At 43.4% G+C, this 19,861-nt stretch overlaps 2 protein-coding genes across 9 annotated transcripts in view; one reads left to right on the top strand and one right to left on the bottom strand.

Annotated features, from left to right (window-relative positions):
- Window positions 1-19,861, top strand: part of PCARE (photoreceptor cilium actin regulator) — a gene marked incomplete at its 5' end in the record, with an annotated part of 409,145 nt that overhangs the window by 38,302 nt on the left and 350,982 nt on the right. The window lies entirely within an intron of this gene.
- TOGARAM2 (TOG array regulator of axonemal microtubules 2) overlaps window positions 1-19,861 on the bottom strand; it is an 87,523-nt gene that overhangs the window by 5,504 nt on the left and 62,158 nt on the right. For all 8 annotated transcript variants that reach the window (XM_081854142.1, XM_081854140.1, XM_081854139.1 and 5 more), the window contains 9 exons: window positions 18,903-19,067; window positions 16,911-17,052; window positions 14,683-14,788; window positions 11,403-11,638; window positions 10,654-10,812; window positions 9,822-9,939; window positions 8,363-8,466; window positions 7,215-7,413; window positions 5,291-5,507 (listed from right to left, as the gene is read on the bottom strand). In XM_081854142.1, the coding sequence (XP_081710268.1) occupies window positions 5,291-5,507; window positions 7,215-7,413; window positions 8,363-8,466; window positions 9,822-9,939; window positions 10,654-10,812; window positions 11,403-11,638; window positions 14,683-14,788; window positions 16,911-17,052; window positions 18,903-19,067 (1,446 nt within the window). The remainder of the gene's footprint in view (window positions 1-5,290; window positions 5,508-7,214; window positions 7,414-8,362; window positions 8,467-9,821; window positions 9,940-10,653; window positions 10,813-11,402; window positions 11,639-14,682; window positions 14,789-16,910; window positions 17,053-18,902; window positions 19,068-19,861) is intronic.

Raw genomic sequence — 19,861 nt, 5'->3', positions numbered from 1 at the left:
GCAGTGACAGTGGTCAGAGAGATTCCACGAGTCTCTCCAGCGAATCGGAAGATTCACAGAGAGGAGCGCCGATGGCCAGGGCAAGGGGGGTGCCAAGGGGGAAACCCCAGAAGGAAGGGGCCAGCGGGGACTCCCTGAGCAGCAGTTGGAAATCAGGACCAGCGTCCCCACCAGAGCGTAGTGGGGGGGAGGAGTCCCAGGCATCGGGACCAGTCTTCTCACCACCAGAGGGAGGAGATGAGTCAGGACTGGCCACGCCTCCATCGGAGAGCGGGGAAACGGTCAGGAGGAAAGTCATGGGCTGGGCGCGCGCGCCAAGTTCAAATGTACAGGCGAGCGGCACAGCAGGTAGCCCGGATAGGGAGCCAGGTCCTAAAGCCCGCCGGAAGGAAGGGCAAGACTCAGGGGGGTCAGCGTCAGAAGAGTCCAGGAGGGAGGAAACCCCAGGGGGCAGAAGGACCCAGAGGAGGAAGGAACAGCGCAGGAGGTGGAGCCGGGCTAGGATCTTAAACTGGTGCGGAAGGGGTAGTGACTCAGAGGGAACTTCGCCGGTCTAGGGCCAAGACGTAGGGCTGCACGCTCTGGGGTTTGAAATGGAAACTAAACTTCAATAAAGACTCTTGTACATTACATCAACCGGGCGTTGGTCCTCTGTGAGCTGGGACCTAGAGGCAGCTCTGACACATACGCTTCAGGCTACAGACTCCACTAACCCAGAAATATTACCTCGGGTTAAGAACTTTGCTTCAGGATGAGAATAGAAATCGTGCTCTGGCGGCGCGGCAGCAGCAGGAGGCCCCATTAGCTAAAGTGGTGCTTCAGGTTAAGAACAGTTTCAGGTTAAGAACGGACCTCCGGAATGAATTAAGTACTTAACCCGAGGTACCACTGTATCTTTTTTTTAAAGTGAGGTGACCAGAATGGTATACAGAATTCCAAATGTGGTTGTACCACAGTTTTGTTTGTTATGATACTAGCAGTTCTTTTTTTCACTTCCTTTCCTAATCATCCCAAACATGGAATTTGCCTTTTTCACAACTGCTGCACACTGGTTCAACCATCAATATCAAGCTATCTGCTACAGTTCCATGGTGAAATAATAATAATAATAATAATAATAATAATAATAATAATAATAATAATAATTTTGCCCTGACACGCATCATTTTACACTTATTTACGCTGAATTGCATTTGCCATTTTATTGCCCTTTCAATTAGTTTGGAGAGGTCCTTTTGTCACTCTTCACAATCTTTTTTTGGCTTTGGGTTTCCAGAACATTTTGGTATCATCAGCAAACATGGCCACCTTCACTGCTCACCACTAGCTCTAGATGTATGATGAACAAATTAAAAAGCACACGTCCCAAAACCAATCCTTGGGAACTCCATTTTCTAAGTTGCACAGGGAGCCTCCTCAAGTTAAGGAAGGCTCCTCACTACACAAGTCATGATGAACACAGGAAGGGCAGGAAGAACAGTGTGGCTTTGGGGTGCATGGCCCCCATAGCCACTGTCACCGTTTTAACCTTCTCCCCATGAGTAATGTGTGAAGACAACACATGTTGCACTTAAATCCTTTTAATTTCTGTGGAAATTAAGAACATAACATAAGAATGTAAGAGGAGCCCAAAGGTCTATCTAGTCCAGCATCCTGTTTTAACACTGACCAACCTGATGGCCATGGGATGGCCACAAGCAGATCCTGAGTGCAACAGCACCCTCTCCACTTGTACTAGTATTCAAAAGCATATTGCCTCGACTGTTGGTTGGAACTGTCTTTGTCTGGACTGGACACAAAGAATTCAAGAGTCTAGATGACTGCCCATATGCTCCACCGTCTCCAAGAAATCAGAACATGGAGCAAATTCATTTCTGACCTCAAACACAGTGGCCATTCTCCTTCACACACGCACAATCTGTCCTTAGAAAATCTGTCCTATAAGAAAATTAGCAAACCGACTAGGAAACATGTATGCTAGCTCCAACTTCAGTCCTGACTCTTGATCACCCTATAGTATGTCTTGCCTACCCACCCAACACTGCATTTCCACTGCCAACATAAATCCACGTGGCCTGGGATTTATAGCAGTCCTTGGTTGTGTAGTTATTGGCAACAGCAATTTCAGCCTACGGAGAACAACGTTTGGAACAAGCCGTCATTTAGACCTGGATTTATGCTTGTTTGTTCTTCAGAAATGAACTCAGCAAACCATAAATTTCCTTTGCAAAAGAAGAGTGCAGCCTGGGAATATTTATGGACTACAGACAGGAGAAGGAGCTAGCTGAGACTCATAACTTAAGGCTTCCCATGGAACCTGTGCAGAAGAAGCTTATTTGTGGGACTATCCCCCACTTCAAGAGCAAAATAACTCACTAGGATGTCCATATAGCTACAAGAACAAAATATTTTGGGGGATGGAGACACATGACTTTTTACCAGGAGAAGTCCATTTGTACAATTACCAAAGGGTAAGTGGAAGAATGTGGGAAACTGATAGAAACTAGCTTTATCATGTGACCAGGTGCTATCATCACCCTAGTACACTATATTTTTCACCAGATGCTGGGGCTTAGTAAACAAATCTCATCATGTGACCTTCCTATGAACAATTGATATCCCTATTCATTCATTCATTCATTCATTCATTTCATGCTCATACTTGAAGTGACAAGTGGTCACTTTACGGCCTAGGACCCTCGTACCTACGGGACCGCCTCTCCTGGTATGCCCCACGGAGGACCTTAAGGTCCATAAATAGCAACACCCTAGAGGTCCCAGGCCCTAAGGAAGTTAGATTAGCCTCAACCAGAGCCAGGGCTTTTTCAACACTGGCTCCAGCCTGGTGGAATGCTCTGCCTCATGAGACCAGGGCCCTGCAGGATCTGATTTCTTTCCATGTAAGACAGAGTTGTTCCGCCTGGCCTTTGGCTTGGAGTCAATTTGATTCCCTCCCCCTCTTTCTTTTTTCCTTTCTCCTCCTGTGATGAGGCTGCATTTTAATGTTGTATTTTAATCTTGTTTTTAAGTTGTATTCATTCAACTTGTTTTATTATTGGTTGTTAGCCGCCCTGAGCCTGGCCTTGGCTGGGGAGGGGTATAAATAAAATTTATTATTATTATTATTATTATTATTATTATTATTATTATTATTATTATCTATTTATGCCTCTGACTCTAAGTGTTCTCAGCTGTACATTTGTTAGAAATCGGATTTGGTAACAAGTTGAGCACCACAACCCCAGAGTCATCCGCGACTGGACCTAATGGTCAGGGGTCCCTTTACCTTTATAACATAAAACTGCTTCATGACAATATTCATAGAAGTCAACTATTTCCATGGATTTCAACATTCTCCACATCCAACATGCTTTGTAAAGGACTTCCAGGATATAGCAATTTACAATCTGAGCACATGCAGAGCATTCACAAGACTGGTTCAACATGCTGAAAGTCACCAGCAATCCCAATCCATGTTTAGCAGGCTAACATGAAGAACTGCTGTGATGGAAAATGCTACTGAGACCCAAGCTACGTGTCTCAGGTGTTTTCCATTGGTTTGTTCTAACCTTCTAAACCCATCCCACGCTCCCAGCCCATAGTTCTACTTGATTCTACCTTTCAAACATGCTCATTGGTCCAGGTCAAAGTCTCCTAACTATGTAAGCCTATACATGTTTGCTCAGAAGTAAGTTACATAGTGTTCAATACTTTGCTTCTGTCCTGGCTTTAGTCCTGCCTTCTAATAAGCATGTTCAGGACTCTTTTTGGGCTGTATCTCTCCACATGCTGCAGAATGAGATGGGATTGTGGTGGCAGAATGTTCAGGTTCAAACCACAGGTCTGAAACATCACATTTCTTAATATTCTCCAACATATTTCCTGCAAGTAGAAAACCAGCATGGCAGGGAGATGGCAGGACCAGAACCTCTCCCCTTGATGTCCTAAATTTCTACATGCATGGAATTTTTTATGTGGTGAACAATGAAAAATGTGGATCCACACCTGAAATCTGAAATTATAGCATTTACCCTTGCATCTTAGACACAGTTGTAATGCATATGTTGGTCCAGCCTTCAACATAAAGCTAATTTTATAACACCCAAATTCTATTTGAAATCAATATTTTCTGAACACCCTAGTACCAAGAGCAATACACAAATGTATCTGCTCCTACTGAGTACAGTGGTACCTCGGGTTACATATGCTTCAGGTTACATACGCTTCAAGTTACAGACTCCGCTAACCCAGAAATAGTGCTTCAAGTTAAGAACTTTGCTTCAGGATGAGAACAGAAATCATGCTCCGGCGGTGCGGCAGCAGCAGGAGGCCCCATTAGCTAAAGTGGTGCTTCAGGTTAAGAACAGTTTCAGGTTAAGTACGGACCTCTGGAACGAATTAAGTACTTAACCTGAGGTACCACTGTACAGATCACCCAGGACAAGTCACTTTAACCACACTGTACAAGCTTTTAATGAGGCGTTATTCCCTGACAGCAGCACAACATTTTCCCCTAGTGACCCTCACTGAAAGGTCATCTCTCATTTCAGCTCTGAGTCTGCCTTCATTCCACATGCATAACATTTCTTTTCTTGTAAGAATTTAGCACAGGGGAAAGGTGGCAGATTTACAGCTCCAAAAACAGGTTTACTCTGTGTAGAGAAAAGTAGAACCAAAGTAGCAGTTTTAAAAAAACAACCAGCATATCTCTCCATAAGGTGTAAACCAAAAAAAGGGCTAAAATATTAAACTTAAGCTGTCATAAATTATGTTGGTTTTCTTTCATTAGAGTTGCTCTGTGAGTTTGTTACTGTATTTTTACTCTTCAGAAGGGGAATGCTTGTGGGAGTAGGATTTTCTCCATCAGATGCCAAAGGAACATGGCTGGCCATGGGTACAATGTATCCTGAGAGGGGGCAGCACACAGAATTCCATTTCTTCCTCAGGCAGCAAAATGTATTGAGCCAACCCTGGGTAAGGCAGATGAAGATAAGTAAAACCCTCAAAAAACCAAATTAGGCTGTAGCCATGAGGTCAGCTTATAGACTCAGATATCAAGCTACACAACTTGGATTCTGAGATAAACAAGCAGTGGCTGCTCCTCGTCTCAGATAATTTTTAAAACACTTAAAAACTATTTTAAAATGTTTCATTTTAGCCTTAGAAGTGCCTACCCTACAAGCAGCTTCATAAGAGAGCCTTCTATGGAGGCATATGGGATCCAGCCTTGATCTCTGGTGGGAAGCAATATAAAGGTGTGATAGAAAGGTAAACATAAATTAATAAATACCTAGATGAATAATCATTTTGTCCAGCACTTTTACTGCAGCGTTGTAGATCCCAGAATTCTTTGAGTTTAGGTTGTCAGTGACTACAGTCACCACAGAGACCAGGACTGGATTTAAACCATCTTTGAGGAGTGGGATCATGGAAGCAACTGACTCTAATGCATACTGGTTCACTTTCTTGTTTGAGTCCTGAAGTCTCGGAGTAAAAGCATCAAAGATCTATTAACACAAAAAAGAACAAGTAAATCCTACTGTAAATAGCATACTGCTCTGTTAGCACAGAAAAGTGGGGAAACAGAGTCAGTTACAAGTCTACATATAGAAGCAAAACATTTTAATACAGTGTCTTTACAGCCAACAGAACCTCTTTTTGTATGTGCTACCATTTCTCAACTTATAGTGGAGAGATAGCTCCCAACAAACCAAACTAAAAAACTGGGGATAATTTTGGTTTGACATAGGGTGATATCCTTGTCTAATTTTTTGCATCATGTTGAGGAATTTTTACAAAAGTTAGCTCTATGATGATGAAAGAATAATCAAGCCAGGATCAGCAACATGTAGTTAAGGGAGGGCACTGACTGACTGACTGACTGACTGACTGACTGATTCTTTGGGTCATTAATAGGATGTGGTACTCTATAGTTACCTACCTGCCCTCTTGAAAGTAAGCAGTTTTGTTTTGTTTTTAACTCCTCTATACAACCTTTAAACAAACCAAGATCTCTTCTTTCCACAGTTTACAGAGAGATGGAGACCAAGAAGCAGCAACTGCTACGAAGGTTCTTCAGAAACAGCAGCACATTGAACATTGCCCTTACATAAGGGCAAAATATATGTTATATTAGCTATGTAGTTGTGCATTTAAGAGCTAGCAATCCACACTGGGATCTTAGCATGGGGCTGTAACTCAAAATGCAATATTAGCATGGCAAAACCTATTTGGTTTTTCGCAACTTTCTGACTAGTTGCAGGACCTTAGCCAGACCTAGCAGAGTAAACACAGAATCCACAGAAGCAATTGGTGACTTGGCTGCAGACAGGATAGACGAAGCAGGAACCAGGAACTTGTAGTTAGGTGTTTATTATATACAGTGGACTATTTACAGGAACAGAACACGGATCTTTAGCTTGCTCTCTCATACACGACTCACAACTCCTACACTGACACACAGAACTCTGAACCTCTGAACACTGAACTCCAGAACTAACACATTCCAGTTAGTAGGCCATTAATGATCATTCCCTTGAGAGAGCTTGACCAATCAGGGAGCTGTCTCCATGTCTCTGTTATCACCAGGCAGACTTACTCCTTCACATGGCCTTCTGGCTGTCTGCCAAACCTTAATTGGCTCTAAGACCAACTAAGTCAGTTCTTGGTATGAGCTTTCGTGTGCATGCACACTTCTTCAGATACACACATGCACACGAAAGCTCATACCAAGAACTGACTTAGTTGGTCTTTAAGGTGCTACTGGAAGGAATTTGTTTTGTTTTGACTATGGCAGACCAACACGGCTACCTATCTGTAACTTAATTGGCTCTGTGTGGGTAGCTGCACGTACACAGATTCCCAACAGGGGGGAGGCTCAGAAACTTTACTCCCCACTGTAGCCATAATCCAAATTGCGCAATTTGAATTGGGAGAGGGGATCTTTCCATTTGGATCTCTTTTATTGTACTTGCAGGTACAGAGCTCCCAAATCTGGATCACAACCACAGTAGGGCCAAGGATTAAACCTCCTTCCCCCATTACACTACCAATCTGTGCTTAAAGGCACAGCCATGTATCTCACATAATACATAGTTCACCCATCACTCAGTTAAACTGAGTAGGGAATCAGGATTAAGATGGCCCAACCTAATCTCAACGAATGGGTCACCTGTATTAGGCTACTGGCACCCAAATGTATGGCATCCAAGTACCTGTATGATATTTGAGGACACAAGCTGGGGGTTGTTCTTGCAGTGCTCCATTAGCAACGCCACTCCCTCCATTCGCATCTGGAATTCCTTCGCCACCAGCATCTTGTTCAGCTCCTTGAGCTGCTCCATCATTTCGATGCTGCGAAGGGACGAGCGGCGAGCCACTACCTGCGGGATGCTTAGGACATCTGGGACAGAGCTAGCATTGAGAACCAAAGGTTTATTCATTGTGTTATGCATTCATAGTACTTAAATGACAGCACTCGGTTACATTGCCCAATTACATTGTTCTCATGACTAGGAGTGGGGAAAATGTCTGTTTCTGTTTCTCATTTTTTTTCAATCATAGCTTCTGTTCTTCCACGTTTCCACATCAGTTTGTGGTTGTTAAAAAAAAAAAATCCTCATGAAAATTCATACATGTCTTAGTGTGAATTTATCCTAATACACACACTTTTATATGCAGTTTTGCCTGCTATATATTTGTACATAATTTTCATAATTTAATGGCTTTTTGTATGTTATTTTCTTGAATATATGCATGTTATGCACATTTTAGTATCTGCATTTTTGGTACATATTACTCAATTGGAGAACTGTCCTGCAAAACATTAATAACTGCATATGCTGAAAGTCAGCTATGTTTCAGTTCTTCAATTGTTTTGGGAAGGGCCAATTGGGCAGGTTCACCTTTGAATGCAAACTGAAATGAATTTTTCCTCCATCCCTAACTCAGCACCAATACAATTTTTGAAATTCAAAATGTATAATGCACTGAAGCAAAATGTTTTAATTTACTGAACCCACATAATTCACTTTGGCTGTAAAGTTATCGGATGTGCCAAACTGGAAGAAGACTGCCAAAAAAATGGAAGTGGGGAAAGTGAAAGAAGGCTGAGGTGGAGGAAATCAGGAAGGTCCTGCCTAAGGTATAGAGAGCAAGGAGCTAGGATTCATGGGGATGGGCAGCACATGCTTCTGGTAATTTCATTCAATAACACAATCAAGGGCCTTTTCAGCAGTCATTTTTATTGAATGAAGGAAACCACAATGGATCCCACGAAAACATATCATGCTAAAAGATAGCAAAAAGAAAAACAGCTCTGAGCATGCAGAGTAGTTTAGTAGAGCCAAGGGGTGCTCCATACCTTTCCTCTGAAGGCAGGCTGTCCAGTGAGGTTGTCAGACTGCTGCTCTTCGACCCTCTGTGGCTTTTGGCAGAAGGAGCTTGAGAAGATTGGTCTTCTAATCCCTGCATAGAGAAATGCATAGGCCAGGAAAGCTTAAGTCAAGAAAGCTTAAGTCAAAGGCCACACTGGCCTTTGGTCAACCCTCCAAGCACTACATGCCATCGGTCGGTGTGGCCCCAGTGGTTGTTTCTGGCCCCGCTCTCTTATTCAAACACACAGGCACACACACACACCCTCCAGAGAGCCAGTGTGGTGTAGTGGTTAAGAGCGGTAGTCTTGTAATCTGGGGAACCGGGTTCACGTCTCTGCTCCTCCACATGCAGCTGCTGGGTGACCTTGGGCCAGTCACACTTCTCTGAAGTCTCTCAGCCCCACTCACCTCACAGAGTGTTTGTTGTGGGGGAGGAAGGGAAAGGAGAATGTTAGCCACTTTGAGACTCCTTCAGGTAATGATAAAGCAGGATATCAAATCCAAACTCTTCTTCTTCTCCATAGAAAGGAGCTGGATTGGGAGGGTTATAGCCCCCTCTGCACTCGATCAAAGTGATGACTTGGGAGGGAGCAATCCACCCCACACTGTGCCTGCTTTAAATATGCTTTCGTTTCACTATGGCTGCCATCAAAATCATGGGCGCTTGGGAAGTTGTGTGACCCCTGATATAGGCATTTTAACAAAGAGTGAAATTACACATAGACAAGTTGCAGTAACTTTTCCTGTAACATTTGAAGAGGAGATGTATGGGAACAAGCATATGCTTAAGATCAGAAGAAAATCTTTTCTGGATCATGCCAATGGCCTATCTATTCCAGCATCGTGTTTTCCCACAGCGGTCAATCGGATGCCTGTGGGAAGCCTGCAAGCAGGATGTGAGTGCACAGGGGTGGCCTGAGACATTTCAGCACTGGAGACAAAACACCCCCTGCCACCCCCACAGTGGAGGGGGGCATGAGGTTCAGAGAAGGCCTCGTCAAGCCTTGCCAGCCCACCAGATTACAGTGGGGAGGGGAGCTTCAGAAAGCACTTCTCTTGAAGGAGAATCAGTTTCCAAAGCTTCCTTCCCGCCCAGTAGCAAATCTGGATGGTGGAATGCCTCCCCTCTTGCCAACTTGGTGAGAGGAGAGGCATTCTGCAGAGCTTTGCTGCTGGTCCTAACAAGTCTGAGAGATTTTATACGTCTTGCTCTGAACATGATTGAGCTTGGATCCAGCCCTTAATTTTTATTTACCAAAGAATGAAATATATTTGATCTTCTGATTCCACTTTCAGTGCAAATATTTCTTATGAAAAGATTTTATTAAAGCTTTTTCATAATACAGTAAGATAAAAAATAATAATCTAAATAAAAACAAAAACAGAGAGAAAGAGGAAATAAAACACCAAATCTTTCCAACACATTCTGTGCCCCTCTATACTCACTTTCTGCTTAATTGCAGCCATGACATCACGCAAGTCATGTGATGGTAGACACTGCTTCAAATACCCATCAAATTTTGAATGAGACATAAGGATGTTCAGCATCTTCCGGCCATAAAATCTAGCACAGGGAGGGAAAAGTTAATTAAGAACATTTGATGGCAAAATTTTGACTCTGTTTCAGAAAGTGCCATTTGTCTGGTTCAGGGTGGTCCAACCTCTCAGGCCAAGTGGGCAGCGATAGTACTTTGATACAGAACCTGTGAGCCACACACTGAATTTTTCCATATTGTAAATCAAAGCGTTCACAATATAGTTAATATTATTTAACACATACGATTAATATAATTAAATACACAATTAATGAGTAAAATATAAATGTCTTCAAAAGACAAATCACAAAATAATTCGGAAAAATAGAACCACCACAAATTCTGAAGGAAGTATACCATAATTCAAGACATCAAGAATGCTTTTCATTGCCAGCACTCATTCATAATAAAAATGAATGTATATACCAATGTGCTCTAGCGATGAGAGTATTGGACTAGATCAGACCTGGGAGATCAGGGTTCAGATTCTTTTTGCAAACCTCTTTAGAGTAGCTGTTGTTGTTGGTTTTGTTTTTGTTTTTACAATGGAGTGGCATATGAATTTCATGAAATGAATGAATAAATGAATAAATAAACCACTCCCGCCATACCTGGCCATTGGCCTTGCTAGCTGGGGCTGAATGGAATGGAAGGCCAAAACATTTGGAGGGCAATAGGTTGGTCCATCTCATCTTGCAATGAAATGCACTCAAAGACTCTCAGCTGTTTGCCTGACAGTTTACCTTGTGTCTTGATTGCAGTCTTGAGCAAGCTTAACCAGCGTCTGCACCAGAAGCTCTGTACTCTCCCGGTTGCCTGAGAGCAGTTTTTCTGCCCCAATCTGCTCCACGATGGTCAGCAAATGTTCAGCCGCACATTTCCGGATGAGGGGGTTACGATGGCTGCAAACACAGTGGTCCTAAGAATAAGACCTCTACTTTTCTTATACTGCAAAGCTACCCCAGCTTGCCTCAGCCAAAATATCCCAACCCAGCTAGTTCTGACCCTAACTGGCAAACTGGCTTGCAGGGGTGTGAAATCTGATTGTGAAATTTGGCTTAACTTCATGTGGGCGGAAAAGGAGGGTGGGAGAAGGAAAATGGAAAGGGGGCAGCTGAAACAGACGGAGTGGTTGGAGTAGCCCTCTGTAAGCCATCAGTTCAGATCTCTGGCGAGAGTGTTTTGCCTCAGCTCTGGCAAACCATAGGCAAGGAAGAAGATGTAGAGGAGGAGGGGGAGTGCATGGGGTGAGCACACCCATTTTGGACTCCAGCCCCACCCATCATTGTCATGCATCCCCTGAAAGTTTACCCCCCAGGGATATGACCCTGGTGCCTTATTATCCAGCGTGATTGCAGCCCTACTCTCCTTCAAAAGAACAAGTAATGGGTAAGAAGAAGAGGTGTGAGGGCCCAGGAAAAAAATCTAGGGAAATTGGTCCAGATATAACTGAGGAAGTACAAGCATGCAGAGGAAAAGGCCCTTCACGTACTTCACTCCATTGGCCATGAGGGCAGCCATCGCTCGTGAGGGAGTCACATTCTGTGCCATGACGTCCAAGCACTGATCAGCTGCTTTCTGGATGAATTCACTAGAATCGCCTGCCTTCTGGAGAAGGACCCGAGAAATCTCTTCAACCTCTTGGTCCATATGCTTCTTCATGGCCTTGAAGAGGTCAGCTAAGGTCCCGATAGCAAACCGAGATACTTTTGACCGGAGGTTGCTAACCTGGCAATGGAAACGTTACAAGCTGAAACGTTTGCGCATTCATGTGATCCTGTTTGCTGCAGCAAATGCTGACATGCCAACCAAAGACAAGACAAATTATTTGTAATTTTCCACAAAATGCCACACTTCTTATCAAAGTGTGGATAATAAACCAGGATGTGCCAATCACGTTGAGTCACTCACAGTGTACATCTGCATTGCCTTCCTATCAGGAATAGGAGAAACATGGAATTATTTCAGTTTTGATAATGGCTCCATCTGAATGGGCACCACGACCTGCAGATCTAACCTAAGGAAGGAGAGTACTAAATCAGGAGCACCTAACCATCATTTAAAACATATGCATGCATAAATGCTTAATATAAATAAAATAAATCATAAAGTCAGGCTTGCTCACTGGTTTGAGCAACTAACGAACTTTTTGCTGCTGTGCTCCACATGAGAGAAAACAACAAAAAAATCATTATTTGTACCCCACCCATCTGACTGGGCAGCTTTCCTCACTTTTACACACACAATACTTAACAAGAGCTGAATGTCCTGACAGATGGGGGTGAGCGGCCAGTGCCTGAAAAGAGCTGTAAATATTTATCAGTCCTAATTTCTTATATTACTTTTTAAAACTATGAACCGGAAAAGGGGGGATTTCTGGAAGGGAAGTAAGCCATCCATTTTTCTTTCTATGTATAAACAGACACCCTGCTGTTAACACTTTGCTTGTGTTTTGCAAAGTGGGAGGGTTTGAATCCCACAGAACTGAATCCCACATTCAGATAATTAAAGTTTGAAGATGCTCCAACCTTCCCATTAACAGAGAATCAAGTCTACATCCATGATAATTTCAGAGAGAAGCCAGAGACCACAAATTACACAAATGGCCAGCCATTATTTGCTGCAGATGACAGAAGGCTTAATGGCCTTGCCAACTTTGCTATGTTAACAGCTCAGTCGGCTGATCAAACAATGAGCAAGTGTAGAAATGGCCCCTGTGGTTTCTTTTACCTCCTGCTTTTTATTAGAAGGGTTTAAAATGAGAACAATAAAAACCTCTCCATTAAGCGATCAAATAAACAGCAAAGCTGTTAAGAGCGGCCGTTGGGTAAATAAGCTCCCTAGAATCCAAGAATTGGCTGCCTCACAGAGTCCAGCACATAACGTATTTGGGTTTGGGGAAATGTAGGTAGCTCAGATCAGCTTTTGTTCTCCCTTTTTCTGGGTGGAAATAGAGGAAGCATTTCAGACAAAGAGATGCAGTTGATAGAAGAGACAGAATCAACATGGTTGGACTTGCAGGTTCTTCTGTGATACATGCTGAATTTGGGTTTCAACAACTATGTACAAAATGCATGTACATCAGGTCAGATACGAAAGCTACATATATGACTAAACTGTATCTTTCAACCTACCTCCGATATACATCAGAAAGGCACTAGTCTTTTCCTAATCACTGCTTTAAGTGAAGTATACACATTTGGGTCCTCAGTAACTGACATGCTTCACGGATATTTGAGTACAAGAACCCAAGTACATTTCTCTTTCTTCTTCATTCCTTTATTTTAGACAGATATTTGCCACTTACATTTATACATAAAATATATTTATTATATAAAACCATGGCAGAATCCAAGATGCAGAGGCCATAGCTCAGGAATGAGGAAACTTTTTCAGCCCAAGACTGCATTCCCTTCTGAAAAACTTTCCAAGGGCCTCATGACGGTAGTGTGAGGGGCCAGAGGCAAAAGTACTTGAAGCAATGGATGTAAAATTTACCTTTGCACATTTACCTTTCCTACCTTAGTAGGATAGTTTCTGCGTACACATCTCTATATTCTCCATGGAGACACACAAGAGGCATTATCAGTGCATTGCTCATGTATGCAAGTTTCTCAGAAGGTCCACATGATGCCTGTCCTCTTCAAAAGGCCACCCCATGTATTTCCTCCATTTACCGTATTTTTCGCTCTATAAGACGCACTTTTCCTCTCCTAAAAAGTAAGGGGAAATGTGTGTGCGTCTTATGGAGCGAATGCAGGCTGCACAGCTATCACTGAAGCCAGGAGAGCAAAAGGGATAGATGCGCACCAATCCCTCTTGCTCTCCTGACTTCAGTGATAGCCACGCAAAGCCTCTTGAGCACAGTTGGAGCGCTCCTGCCTCTTTGCTCAAGAGGCTTTGCATTGCTTTCTTGTTTCTTGTTTTCCTCCTCTAAAAACTAGGTGCGTCTTATGGTCGGGTGCGTCTTATGGAGCGAAAAATACGGTAATTCAGATTTGCTGTTTCGGCGGTTTTGCTTTTTTGTTTTTACTTATTGGATTTTCCATTGAAACAGTAAATCCGGATTGTATGGGAAAATAATATGGGACAGTGTTTTGATAAGGATGACGTTTTCTGGACAAAACTTGCATGCCTCAGCAGCACTGAACAGATAATAGAAAGCCATGGGGAAGCACCCCTACAGAAGTATGGTGCAGGGTGGACAGAAAAAATGCCTCTGAAGATTGCTAACTACAGGTTGCGTTATCTGGCTTTCACTCTAGACATCCAGAGAAACTTAGTAATTTTTTTAAAGTGACCTTCTAGGTCACGATAGCTATTAAGCATCTGAGGATGGCTTCTAAAGCGACTCAGTGGGCCAGGCTCCCAGCGGACAGGAAAGTGGGACCTCAGCTCTTCCATGGATACTAACTCCACTTTTATTCTTTCACTCCATTGCCATTCTCCTTGCTAAAATAGAGTAAAAAGTCACTGAAAGCTTAAGTTTCAGAAGCAGACATCTTTGTGGAAAGTGAGTAAATGCATGCAAATTTAATTAATTTGCATGGATTTATTTTGTGCTGAATTCCCCCCTCCCCCATGCAGGTTATACACAGCTTATTAATTGCTTATTTTTCCAGTAGAGATAAGGAGCATATTGGGCAGCAATAGGTATAGACAGGTATAAAAGCTGCTCAGAGACCCATTGGCTAAATAAAAACAGATTGGGAAGTGTCAGGTAAGCCACAAGAGAAGATAGATTGGACATATGTTAAATGCACATTTCCCACCTCCTTTGTGGCTGCCAAGGAAACATCATGAAGTCTACACTGGAGAACTTCTGAATGGCAGGTAGCCAAGCATCGGATGCTGAAGAGTCCTTTCTCCTTCAGAAGCCTGAGAGGCAATTATCAGAAAGATGGAGGGAGAGAAGAGAAGGGAAATTATTGGTCTCGCCTGGCATTTTGCAGAAACAGGGTTTCTCACTACAGTAAAAGAGTCTGAAAATGAGATGTGTCACAGAAGCCACACATTGGGAATACAGAAAAGCAAAGATGCTGAATTTTAGCAGAAGCTCATATACACTATGGTTTTAAAACTACTATTGGGGGAAAATACATTCCACTGTGTGCTAGACAGAATCTCCTATGAATTAAGCTGAATAAAAGAGTGTGATTGATTTACTAGTTCCACATGATAGGCTCCATCCTTGGAAAGGGCTGAAACCTGCATGGCAAGTTTTTCTCTTGCGAGGCTCAAGAGGTGAAGCTTGTGGAGTCCCCCCCCCCTTTTTTTTTTTTAAGGCCAATAATCCCTCACAACTCTGCCTTTCTGAATTAACAGCACCATCTGCAGGTGATCTGGTGACAAAAATGAGCACAGGTGACAAATTCCAGAGCAACAGCTGCCAGAAAGGTAGATTTGTTTGTACTCTTAGCAACAAGAAACAATATCATGGCACCTTAAAGACTAACAGATGGATTATAGCATAAGCTTTGTGGACGACGGCTCACATCATGAGACGTGTGAATTGTTGTCACTGGTTGGCAGATATATCCAATGAAAAAGAAAAAAATCATGTTAACTGTGAGGTCCAGCGGCAACGAAGACTGAATCTTCCATATCTTTTTGAAAGCACAGCTTTTATATTTTCATAGAAAACTAATGGTGTGTCTTAGGAAAGGCTTTTTTCAAGTTGTAAATTTAAAAAAGTAGGATTATCTATGGGAATAACACATTTCAAATTAAATGTGGTAACACTGTGCATTATTACAATGTCTGGGGGTGTTAAGCAGGGTCATGGCCAGCGCTACTATTAGACAAAGTGGGGAAGCCACCTGAGGTAACTGATTTGGGGTGTCACAAAATGGCAGCTAATTGTTATTTAATTATTATTAGATACTTACTGCCTGCAAGTAGGAGAGGTGCTTTGGGGAGTTTCTTCCTCAGGTGCCAATTTAACTTGCCTGCCCTTGTGCTTAATGTGTATGAGGTGGGAATACTAGTGCTACTCTGCCTCAGGCAGCAACATCTCTTGGACCTGCCTTGGGCAAGATTGTATTCTTGCCCCCTTGGTGTTTATTTTGTATCTAAATGAACTTGACAATGCCCTTAACGCCACTCTCCAAAACTTGACAGCAGAGGCAATTGAATCTTATTTTATTGGCTAATGATGTGGTCTTATTATCGTGTTCCAGACTCAAGTCTTAAAAGGCTTTTTGGTCATGTTTTCTAAGTCCTGTACTCTAAATTGTACTGTACAGATAAATCAGGGGAAATTACAGTTAGCTGTCTCTGAAAAAGGTTTATTCAGTGGAAGTGGCTGCTTGGCAGCCAAATTCTAATCAAGAGCTAAACGCTGGCATTGCTCTTGTCTCACACATAGATTTCATGCTGTCGAGAAAGCCACTCAAAGCAGGACAACTCCACAGGGGTGTCAGCTATAAGAAGCTTGTGGGACAGTATTTGACTGAACAGTTCCACAACTGCAAGGACTTTCAGCTGCCCAATGGGATTTCCCTGCCCTCTCCTCTCCCCATATGTCCCCTGTGAGACCCGTAGATCAGCTCCCAAGGATTGGGGAAGACCCTGGAACAGGGTTAGGGGCAGCACAAGGAGGACAGAGAAGTTCCAACTACACCTCGTTTCCGTAGCAGAACTTTTTAGCTGGACACCGTCCATGGAGTTGAATTTAGGATGTGGGGCTTAATGGGGCTGGGTGAAAAAATAGGAAGGAAGGCCCAAGTTGGGCTGCCTTGACATTGCCCACAACCTTTTGAAACAAGCTCACCGTTTTCCCAAACTGGCTTGTGAAAGTCCACCATCAATTTGGTATCCTCTGTGGGTTTGTGGGAAGGAAGGAATGAGACAAAAACAGATGGAGTGTGTGCTGTCTGGAAACCAGAGGAAGTGAGTTTGAATCTCACTTTATACTGTAGCCGTCATGCAGCCACAAGGCCACTCACCTAACTTTATGGCATGAGGCACAGGGGAAAGGTACAGTTTTCTCTTTCCTTACCAATCGTTGCTATTGAGCCACTTCAGAGCATCGACCAGCCCCTGCTCTGGGTAAGACAAGGGTCTTATTTCTAAGGCGTCTCTATTTATGAGGTCCTCTTCCCATTCCGGAGAACCCTGGAGGTTTGCTGGCAGGGAGTTAGCTGTAAGTATGAAGCAACAACAGCCAGGCATATAAATGCAATTAACACTGGCAGTCAGGAAATTACAATTAACGCTACAAATAAGATGGTGTTATATTTCATTTTACTGTTCCCATGGAGTTGTAGATGCATATTTGAATTGCATTCCATTGAAAGGACTGCAGTGAGAATAGACCATTTTCACCGAAGTGTGTATTGGGCTGAACATCCCATTTACTCCGAGTCCCATGAGTGGCTTCTCTGGTGGGGGCAGAGTTGCACCAGGCAGTGGAAGCCCACTCTGCACCATCCCACCTTTGCACTATGTCCTATTGGTGACATCTGGCTGATCTGCAACATTGAAGAGGCATCTCACATTTGGGCTTGTTGTTCGCCTAACAATTATACCACACAATACCATATCTGTTTTTAGAGAGGTATAACTTTCCAGTAGGACCCAGTGAAGTGCCGACATGGCATTAATATCAAATCATCCTGGCAGCCTGCTTTGACTGCAAAATCTAAACCATTTCACGAGACAAGGTGATACAGCGGCAGGCCGAAGCAAAACAATAATAATCACTATAAAGCTTTCTATGGACAGAGGAGAATGCTGAGTCATATGCTATTTTCACAGGGACCTTGAAAGGGCAAGAGAAGCAGGGAGAACTCCATAGGTAAATAAATAGAGGGTAATTATTTCTTCAGTACCAGATGACTCAGTAGAAGATGGGGAAAATGGAAGAGATGGGGAGCAGTCCACTGTACAAAGGCAAATTTTGCATTCACTTTGGCCCTGCCGAAGACTCTCTTGTGGCCCTTGGAAGGTAGCCCAGAAGCAAATGTGGCCCTCGTGCTGAAAGAATTTCTCTGGCCATGCCTTAAAGGTAAAGGGGACCCCTGACCATTAGGTCCAGTCATGACCGACTCTGGGGTTGTGGCGCTCATCTCGCTTTATTGGCTGAGGGAGCCGGCGTACAGCTTCCAGGTCATGTGGCCAGCATGACTAAGCCGCTTCTGGTGAACCAGAGCAGCGCACGGAAACACTGTTCACCTTCCTGCCAGAGCGGTACCTATTTATCTACTTGCACTTTGATGTGCTTTCAAACTGTTGGGTTGGCAGGAGCAGGGACCAAGCAACAGGAGCTCACCCCGTCGTGGGGATTCGAACCGCCAACCTTCTGATTGGCAAATCCTAGGCTCTGTGGTTTAACCCACAGTGCCACCCGCATCCCGGCCATGCCTTACACGATCCCAAAAGGAAAGGGCCACAAACAAAATGAGGGGGTGCAAATAGAGAAGTGGCTGCAATCAACCTGTTGGCTTTTTGTAGTAGCATAATAGATAGGGAGTCTGTCGGTTTTCCATATCTGCAACATGAACCAATGCATGTTGGTTCAGCAACAGAGATGGTTTTATAATTTTGCACCTCATTTTATCGTCCACGTTTGGAATCTTACACACCAAGTTTTTACACACCAAGTTCTTACACACCAAGTTCTTCTGAGCTACCCAAGAAGTTTCAAGGCACGATCCTCCATAAGCGGGCCAGTCCTATATTTGTTGTTTGTGATTTCTTTATTCTGTTTTATGTAATATTGGGGGAAAAACTCAATACAACTTTCATTTAAAAAAAAAAAAATGTTTCAAGAAAAGATGATCTGAAAAACGCCAGTGAAAGGAAAAAGTGATATTGCCAGCTTGGCTGAGATTACCCGTATAATACTTGAAGCAAGAAGTTTCTTTTCCCAGTTATTTTTCCAGTATGCATTGTGGTTATGGGGGAGCCTTTGCTTGTGCCTGATACTTCTATCCAGTGCTGTTGACAACCATAAAAGCTGCATTTGTTGCTAGCCTGTTTTGTGCCTCACCTGAAGCGTGTCTGAGGAAGCTACTGTCATGGTTGATGACGGGGATGCTGGGCAGAGAGGGCCTGTTCACCCGTTTCTTCAGGGACGTCCCAACAGGAGCTCTGCAGGGATTGCTCAGACTGAGGCCAACAGAGGTGGTTCCGTTGCTTTTAAGTGGCCCGGAACCTGCAGAAAGTAATTCAGGGCAGTCAGCAGAGAGTGAAGGGAACTAGCAGCTGAAAAAACATAAGATAGGACCAGCTCCAGGTTTGAGAGGTGCCTAGGTAAAATGTGTACTCAGGTGAGTCCCCTTCTCTGGTGGTGGGCCCCTGGTGGGCTTACCTGGTAGCAGTATGAACAGCAGCATGACTCCAAGCAAATCCTGAGATGTTGGAGCCCACTCTTTAAACTTCATTCCCCTGAAAGCCTGGACAGCGGAGGCTACAATTGGTTTCCACCAGCAAGTAAGTACTTTTTTAGTCTTTCAGGCTTTTGGAGTTAACTATCATAATCTGAGGCCCTTCTTTGTGTGCCTCCCCAACAAGAGGTTGCATGGCCTCCTGCTGTTGCTCTGTTTTTTGTTAACTGAGTGTTTTTAACATTTGTATATATTATTTGCTCATAGTATTTTTATGCATTTCTGTAAACCACAACACATCACTTGATGGGGAAGAAGGAGGGCACTCCACAAATGATAATTTCAATGCATTGATTGAAACCGCCTTGGAATCATATTGACACGGTGAAGTGTGCTCTGCAAATTTGGAGAAATAATAGTAATAGTAATTGCATTTATGACCCACCGTTTTCTCCAAGGAGCTTAAGTACTAATAGAAGTAGTAGCAGTAATATTACAAGGACCCCTGGACGGTTAAGTCCAGTCAAAGGTGACTATGTGGTTGGGGCACTCATCTCGCTTTCAGGCTGAGGGAGCCTGTGTTTGTCCACAGACAGCTTTCCAGGTCGTGTGGCCACCATGA

Source organism: Podarcis erhardii, assembly GCF_964252035.2.
Source record: "Podarcis erhardii genome assembly, chromosome: 3".
Taxonomy (NCBI): domain Eukaryota; kingdom Metazoa; phylum Chordata; class Lepidosauria; order Squamata; family Lacertidae; genus Podarcis; species Podarcis erhardii.
The sequence above is the reverse complement of the archived record's forward strand: the minus strand, read 5'-3'. Positions and strand labels throughout refer to the sequence as shown.